The sequence below is a fragment of the Plasmodium reichenowi genome, chromosome 8, assembly GCF_001601855.1.
Source record: "Plasmodium reichenowi strain SY57 chromosome 8, whole genome shotgun sequence".
NCBI classification, from domain to species: Eukaryota; Apicomplexa; class Aconoidasida; order Haemosporida; family Plasmodiidae; genus Plasmodium; species Plasmodium reichenowi.
In genome coordinates this window covers 980,807-990,436 of record NC_033653.1, presented here as the reverse complement: position 1 = coordinate 990,436, position 9,630 = coordinate 980,807, and the positions used below count along the sequence as shown (strand labels likewise).

General features: G+C 21.2%; 2 protein-coding genes across 2 annotated transcripts; both read left to right on the top strand.

Moving 5' to 3' along the window:
• Positions 1–484: 484 nt before the first annotated feature.
• On the top strand, positions 485–3,334 carry PRSY57_0827000 (putative membrane protein; the record flags this gene model as incomplete). Its single annotated transcript, XM_012907208.2, has 1 exon — positions 485–3,334. The coding sequence occupies one exon, from the start codon at positions 485–487 to the stop codon at positions 3,332–3,334; it is 2,850 nt and encodes a 949-aa protein (XP_012762662.2).
• Positions 3,335–4,212: 878 nt separating this feature from the next.
• PRSY57_0826900 (hypothetical protein) lies at positions 4,213–9,439 on the top strand (the record flags this gene model as incomplete). The annotated part of the gene is made up of 2 exons (XM_012907207.2): positions 4,213–8,361; positions 8,594–9,439. The coding sequence occupies 2 exons, from the start codon at positions 4,213–4,215 to the stop codon at positions 9,437–9,439; spliced, it is 4,995 nt and encodes a 1,664-aa protein (XP_012762661.2).
• Between the last annotated feature and the right edge of the window lie 191 nt (positions 9,440–9,630).

Here is a 9,630-nt window from a genome sequence, read left to right as displayed (position 1 = left end):
TGTTAATTATATACGAATACTAAAAAAAAATGAGCAGTGTTGATCCTTCCTTATCTTCTTTAATAAATAATATAAACGTAGTATTCATGATACAAAGTCTTTATTCTTCCTTTTCTCAAATATAAAGAGCACATACATATATATATATAAACACATATCTATGTGTATAGAAATAATCTTTTTAAAAGTATACTGGTAATACATTTTGCGATTATGATAACGAAATGCTATATATGAATTTTTTTTTTTTTATTATTATAAATGAAAAATGAATAAATGATTAAGGAAATACACGTTAAACAAAAAAAAAAAAAAAATAAAAATAAAAAAAAAATAATTAATTAATTTGTCCTCAATAAATAAATATATATATATATATATATATATATATATATATATATATATTTATATATTTATATATTCCCCCCACACACGTGATTATTTATACATATGTGTACTTCATTATTTTCATAATAAAAATAAAATGGACACTTCATTTATTGGAATAATAATTTCGTTTATCGGTTCTTTTTTTGGAGCCCTTGGTGATAAATTCGTTCATGATAGTTATATAAAAGAAAAGAATATAAACACTCAGATATACAAAAAAAAAATGATTTGGCTTCTGGGTATTTTGTTAAGTGTTGTTATAGATCCTATATTTACCATTATTGCTTTATATTTTACTTCAGCTGCTTTAGTAACACCTTTTGCTGGTGTACATATTTTATGGAACTTAATTATAACAAATGTATCCTTAAAAATAAAAACAAAGTTACATCAATATATGGGAAGTTTTTTTTTAATAACTGGCATAGCTTTAATAATTACTTTTTCTGAAAAAAAAGTAGATATACATAATATGAAAGATTTAATAAATATGTATAAACAAACAAGAGTTATTATCTATATGATTACAATATTTACAATAATTATTATTTTATTAATCATGTGTATTATTCCTTTATATTTTCAAGATATGGCAAATATGAAATATCTTAAAAAAATGAATTTTCTATATTCCAAAAAATTAAATATTAACAGACCATCATCAGCTCATATACGACACATTTCCTTCATTCCAAAAATAAAGCGAAGAACAAAATCAATGGACAATATTTTTATTCGTAATCAGATACTAAATGATCATAATAGTTTGACATATTTTTCCAATGATATGAAATGTATCGACAGCAAAAAGGAAGATCCAAATATTTGGAGCAATTTTGTTATACATCATGATAAAAATGATGACACCATACATCATCAAAATAATACACATAAACATTTACGTAAATTATTTCAAAATGATCACAGAAAAAAATTAAAATCGCTCGTCAGAAAGAATACCGTACCTATTATTTATAAAATCGAAGACCAGATAAGTATCCTATCCAGACATAATAATAATAAAAAAAATAATAATAATAATAATAATAATAAAAATAATAATAATAATTATTATTATTATGATAATATTAGTTGTAGTAGCAACACAGAATGGTGCGTATTACCTTTTAATAAAATCCTTATTATAAACAATCAACAAAAAGATACTGTACCTCCAAACTTATTTACTAACCATGATACATATTCAAAAAAAACAAAAGTATGTAAAGATAACATATCTAAATCAAAAGGTAGAAAAAAAAAAAAAAAAAAAATTCCCAAATGTTATTCCAACATTTTTATCAACAAAAAAAAAAATAATAAAAGAAATATGCAATCTATGTATGAACAGGAATATTCTAACACACCACCTATTCTTATGCCAAAGGATACTAATCTACTAAGAAAAAATAAAATTTATTTAACTCTTCATAAAGATATACATAAAAATTCAAAGAAAAAAACGAGAAAAAAAAGATCTGTAGATAATTCTCCTCAATCCTATTTCAATAAATTGACTTGTGAAAAAATTATTATAAATAATAATATATGTGATCACAACATATATCCATCAGCTAGCCAAAAAAATCATATTCCTTTTTTATTATTATCTCAAAAAAATTGCACATTTTTAAATAATCTTACAAATAATAAAAACATAAAAGACATGATAACTAAAAGAAATAAGGAATTCTTTATGTTTAATAATACAAATGATAATATTAATAAAAAGGATAATGAAATAATTGATATTATACATGAAGAAAATATAATCATTTTTGAAAAGAACAATTTTAATCACCTGAACGGTTCATGTGAAAGTATACATGTTCAGGAAAAAGATATAAAAGAAGGGGAAAAAAAAAAAAAAAAAAAATCAATCAGCAATCAAATGAATGTGGAAAACTTAGATATTGATGATAACAATGAAAATAATGATAATATGGTAGGCATTGAAAAATATAGTGGAGAAGAAAAAATATATAAAAGTTACATTTATTACAACAGTAGTTATATTAATAATCACATTAATTGTTATGGAAAGAAGGAGGCCAAATTTCCTTTACTAGCCAAAATTTCACAAAGACAGAATACATTATCGAATTTAGAAAATGGTTTTATTTGCAGTACTAGTAGTAGTAATAGAGGAAGCATTGGGAATGTTAGTAGTAATGATGAAAGTATAGGAAGTTATAAATTAAATAATAATAATAATAATAATAATAATAATAATAATAGATGTTGTAGTAATAGTCGTTGTAGTAATAGTTGTTGTATTAATAGTCGTTGTAGTAATAGTCGTTGTAGTAATAGTCGTTGTAGTAATAGTCGTTGTAGTAATAGTTGTTGTAGTAATAGTTGTTGTAGTAATAGTTGTTGTAATAGTTATAAATATTATAATAATTATTATTATAATTACAAATATGTTTATAAGAAATGTGAAAATAATAATCAAATACAATATTTATCTCTTATTACTGCAATATATTTAGTACCATCAAAGTATAAAAGAATAAATACAAACACAATTTATTATCGAATTTTTTGTTGTACCTTATGTGGAATGTCAGGAGGATTTGTTAATATATTTTCTGAACAAATAATAAGTGTATTACCAAATGAAAAGTTTCATATGTTTGAATATTTCTTTTCATATATTTTAATTTTTTTAACATTATTTTGCTTATCTAATCAACTAATTTTTTTAAATGTATCATTATCTCACTTTACTGTAACATCCGTTATACCTTTGATTATGTCCAATATAGTTTTCTTTAGTAGCTTAACAACTATCATTATTCAATTGAAGGAATCCAAAATTAAAACATTAAATGCCTTACTATTTTCTTTAGGTGTTTTTTTTGTTATTCTGGGAATATTATATATGCAGTATAATATAAATAAAATATTATGTAAATATTTAAAGAAAAAAAAAAGCAAATGAAAAAATATATAAAAAAATAAAAAAAAAAAATAAAGAAAAAAAGAAAGAAAGAAAAAAGGAAAGAAAGAAAGAAAAAAAAAAGAAAGAAAAAAAGAAAGAACGACAAAATGTAAATATGTACATATATATATCTTTGAAATATACATGAAATGTGTATATAATAGAATGAGAGATTTAAAACTGTAAAATATATTTACATATACATATAATATTAAATAAATATATAATATATATATATGTATATATTAATATGAAGGGTATCCTATTATTATTTCATTATTTTATTATTATTTTTTTTTTTATTAAATAAAATAAAAAGGGCAGATATATTAAAATGTTTTACTCTTTAATAATACATATATATATATATATACCATATATATTTATGTATTTATTAATATTATTATGAATAATAAATGTATATTTTAAAAAAAATTAATGAAAATTTACACAAAAACATATTTTAGATATTACAACTTTTTTCATCTTTATTTCTTTGTATTTATTATTTTATTTATTTATTTATTTATTTATTATTTTATTTTTTTTTTTGTTCTTATTAGAATGTTAAATATGAGAACAAATGTTTATAACAGCTAGAAAATATAATTCAATATAAACATATGAATATATCTAATTTATTCATAATGTAAAATTTGTTTATATATACACATATTGATTTACCTTATGATTATAAGGTGACATCCATGTTATACCAAAATAAAATTTATTTTATAATCATAGAATTGTTTTATATATATATATATACAAATATACATATGTTTTTTTGGATGAGACATATTCCATATGTTCAATATGTTCAATATGTTCAATATATTTATTATGATATAATAATATGTTTAATGTAAAAATAAGAAATGATATTTATGATTTTATCCATTATCCTATTTTTGTTAACATATGAATGTAAAACAATAAAGAAATATTTTTATGTTAACAATAATATTAATTTATTAAAAGATAAGAAAAAAAACATAACATATCGTTTAAGAAGAAATAAAAGAATATATGAAAATGGAAATGATTTGTTTGAATATTTTATTACATTAAAAAATGAAGAACTAGAAATGCATAAAGAAGAAAAAAAAAAAAAAAATCCTCATGCAGTTAGTTATATTCAAAAGTTACCAAAAAAAAAACATTTATTAAGAAGATGGAAATATGATTTATTTGAAAAAATAAAAGAAAAAATGAAATATGAAGACGAAACCAAGAGAACAACTAAATTATGTAGACATAAATTCAAACTTCCCATTGATTTCTTCAAATTAGGAGATCAAGTTAGAGCAAAAGTTGTACATGTACAAAACCATTTAATAAAAGTAGATATTAATTTCATACAATTAGCTCATTTATATATTAAAAGATATTTTAATGAAAAAGCAGAACTCAAAAAAAAATATGAAATAGGAAAATACATAGATGTTGTCATTTGCTATATTCATAAAAAAAATAATATTATACAAGTCACGGATAATGAAGAAGAAATCAAAATGTTGAAATTCAACCTGAACAAGCTCAGGGACGTTGGATATTTGAAAACAAATTATCAACATCAGAAAGGTGAGCAAAAATATGATGATAAAACATATGATGATAAAACATATGATGATAAAACATATGATGATAAAACATATGATGATAAAACATATGATGATAAAACATATGATGATAAAACATATGATGATAAAACATATGATGATAAAACATATGATGATGATAAAACATATGATGATGATAATGAATGTGATGATGATAATGAATTTGATGATTATTATGAACATGATGATTATAAGGATGATGAAGATATTTCCAACAATCTGACAAACACATACCAACAACAACCTCATGTTCCCAATATGACTTATCAACAAAATATTTATAAGCACAACAGAAATGAAGAAAATATTGATGAAATTAAAGAAAAATTAGGGCTACAATTTCAACTTAATAAAGATTCTCAAGATTTAATGTATATCAAAGAAGAAAATAAAAAGAAAAAATTAAAAAAAATTACAGACTTCAAAATAGAAGATGAAGTAAATGGTACAGTAAAATTTATTAACGAAGAAGGTGCATATATAGATATAGGATGTAAAACACTAGCTTTTTTAAATTTAGGTCATTATAATAAAGACCCTAACAATTTCTTAAACAATCGAAAAAAGAAAAAAATCGAAATTAATGATTATATAAAAAATTTGAAAATAAGAAAAATAGATATATTAAACAACAGAATTGAGGTAAGTGTATATGATATGCAAGGGGAAGCTTGTCTACGTATTTTAAATCAACAAGAGACATTAAGAGAACAAAATAAATATATCCCATGTTCTTCATTTATAACACATAATTATCATATGATCAATTATATTAAAAAATACAATGAATTAAAAAAAAAAAAAAAAAATGTATACAACTTATTTGAAAAAAATAAACAGCTAGATGAATTAAGAAATGTAAAGGATTTAAAAAAAGAAGATTTTAAATCATTTATATTAAAATATAATGAACTTAGTTCTCCCAACAGTAATTATCAAGAAATGTTGGAGCACAATGCTAACAATGAACAGTTTTTAAAAGAGATAGGAAATGATGTAACAAATAATGAGAATAACCCATTAAATGTAGACTTTTTAAGAAAAAAAAATAAAGAATTAAAAAATGAAATACAAACATTTAGAGATAATTTATATACGCACATGAATAAAAATAATAATAATAATAAAAATAATAATAATAATAATAATAATAAGGAGAAGAACAAACAATGTACACATGAAACATTTGATAATCAATATATGAATAATGACAAATGTTATTATGATCAAGATCAAAACGAATACTCAATTTCAGAAAGGTACACATATGATCAACAAGACAAATATAATACTGATGAAGAATCAATAAACAAAATGAAGGAAAAATTAAAGTATTATGATTCTCTTAATATAGATAATGATATGCATAACATAGAAGCAAATGAACAAAACCAATCATCACTTTTATATCTTAAAAAGAATATACACAAAATAAGACGTGATGTCCTAGAGGAATGTAATCAAAACTCTGACTCGGATTATCGAAAAAAGAAAAATTTTCAAAGGCAAATTGAGAAGGATCTACTCACTTTGAAGAAGTATCAAATGGAAGATCAAAATGGGGCGACTAAGTCGAGTGGACATGAACAAAATGATAGACGGAATTATGATGATGAAAAATGTGATGATGAAAAATGTGATGATGATGATGATAAAAGTTATGATGATGATGATAAAAGTTATGATGATGATGATAAAAGTTTTGATGATGATGATAAAAGTTATGATGATGATGATGATAAAAGTTATGATGATGATTATGATAAAAGTTATGATGATGATGATGATAAAAGTTATGATGATGATTATGATGATGAAAATTATGACAAGAAAAAAAACCGTTCTCGTGAAAACATGAATGACTTTTTAAATAGAAATTCAGAAAAGGGTAATTTGTTTAATAAAAATGAACAACTTGAAGAAGAAGATAAACTTTATGATGAAGAACTTAAAAACAAAATTTTTGAAAATGATCCCCTAGATGATGATAAGAACGATGAAGATGAAAAATCCTTTTTTAATATAAAAAAGGATCTTAATTATATATTAAGTAAAAATTTAAATATGAATATATTGAATGATGAACAAAAATGTATTGAAGAGGCTTCGAAATTATTTGGTGAAGATATAAGTAAGTGGGATGAAAAAATGTATTATTATTTTGGAAGTAAGGATAACTTATCCTTAGATAATGTAGAAATATATGATGACTATGAATTTAGAAATAAATTATTAAATAGAAATGTAGAAAATCATTTTAGTGAATTTGATAAAATATTGAATATACAAAATGACAAAATGATACAAGATGATCAGCAATTTTTAAGTGCAAAATATGGGGATAACACACATAAAAATGATGACGAAGTAATGCATAAGAAGAAGATAAGTAATTATAATGAAGAAATAAATAATAACCATATAAATCATCATACAAACAAATATGATATCATTGGTGAACATATAAATGATGATTCAAACCAATATGATATCAATGATGATGATATAATATACCACCAAGGAAACAATAAGAAAAATGTAAAAAATAAAAATAATCATAATGATATTTTTGAGCATGTTAATTCTCCTGAAGATAATAAACTTAAGGATACTTCCCTTATTCATCAACAAACAAATAATGCAACAAAAATAAATATACACATAAATAATGAAAATAATGATAATAATGATAATAATGATAATAATTATAATTATGATGATGATGATGATATCGAAAATTATTTAAATACATTTATTAATGAAGAAAATGTTCAGGAACATTCTGTAAAATCACCTGAACAAGTCAGGCAAAAAACAAATACACCAGATAAAAAAGTGGGAAATTTAAAAAGAGCAGAATTAAATGAAAATAATGATATGCAAAATTATGACATGTTTGAGAATAATGTGAAAGAGTTATTATATGAAGATAAAAAAAAGAAAAATGAATTCGTTAAAGACATATATACAATTCTGAATGATAAAATGCATTCCAGTGAAAATATGAATGTAGATCAAAATAATAATCAGCAACATATCGATAATAATAATTTATTATCTAAGGAAGACCAAAGCAAATTAGAAGAAACAACCGAAATTAATATTCAAAATATTATAAATAAGGCTATAAATATTGGAAATTTATTTAAAAAAAATGAAATCGACAAATTATTAAAAATGAAAAAAAAATCGAACAGTGATCGAATGACTCCTCTAAAAGATCCAACGAATGGAAATGTTTTGAAAATAAATAAAATGATAAAAGAAGAGGAACAAAAAAAACAAGAAGCAGTGGTAGAACATAATCAAAATTATCAAGATAATAATCATATTGATTCTTTTGAAAAAAGTTATGTCAAGAATGAAGATGATGAAATGAAAGCGTATAGGAATGCCTCATATGAAGTAAGTCAAATTTTTTAGTTTATTTTTATTTCCCAACACTGAATAAAAGGATGAACAAATAAATATAAATGAATAAATAAATAAATAAATAAATAAATATATTTCATATATGAAATATATGAAATATATAATAAGCTAACATATGTGATATATATATATATATATATATATATATATATATATATTTATTTATTTATTTATTTATTTTATTTTATTTTTTTGCACTTCTTAGATACAAGGCTATTATAAAAGGAAAAGGAAAATGAAAAACATGGATGAACTAAAAGACGTACAACCAGAAAAGGAGGAAGGGCTTGTTTTAAGTAACGACGATATAATAAATAATAAACATAATAATGACAAGAATACCAATTCATATGAAAAAGAAATGGATAATAACAGTAAATCAAATAACGTAAATAACTTTTTAAATGTAGATATGAACAAAGATATGCTATTTCTATATGGACAAAAGGAAAAAATAGCAGAAGACAAATTTCTAGAAAAGTTATTAGAAAAAGAAAAACATACGAATAAAGCAGTCAGTAAAGATATTGACGTATTAATTCAAAGTTATAAATATATGAATGAACATCCTGATAATTTCATAGAATATTTTTATAAAAAAAATGAACAAAAAACATCCTCATCTAATAATAAGAAAGAAAAAGAATTTATAGATACAAATGGAAATAATAATGTGAATGATATAATTAATGATAACAATTCTATGAATGAATTTAACTATAATACTAATAATAAAGAACATTATTATGATAATATACCAACATATCAAGAAAGTATACCTAAAGATTTTAATGATTTCTCTAATACAACCATCGCATTAAAAACGTGGTCCTTAAAATTAGGACTAATAAAAGAAAAACATATGCATTTAAATGATCAAGAATTAATTAATCATTTTCTTAAAAGTGAAAAGTTTAAAAGAGCTTTAAAATTTTATAATGTAAATACAAAATATGTAACTATACCTCTTATTTATAAAATAACAAAATTGTTATATTTTGAAAGGCCATTTCCAAGTAAAGAAAAGTATTATAAGTTGAACATGAATTAAAAAAATAAAATAATAAAAAATAAAGTAAAAAAAAAAAAAAATTAAAAAAATACCCATATAAGGGATGTTACTAAAAAAAAAAAAAAAAAAAAAAAAAAAAAAATCCCAATAAAAAAAAATAAAATAAAAAATTAAAAAAAAAAAAAAAAAAAACCTTCAAAAAAAAAAAAAAAAAAAAAAAAAAAAATATA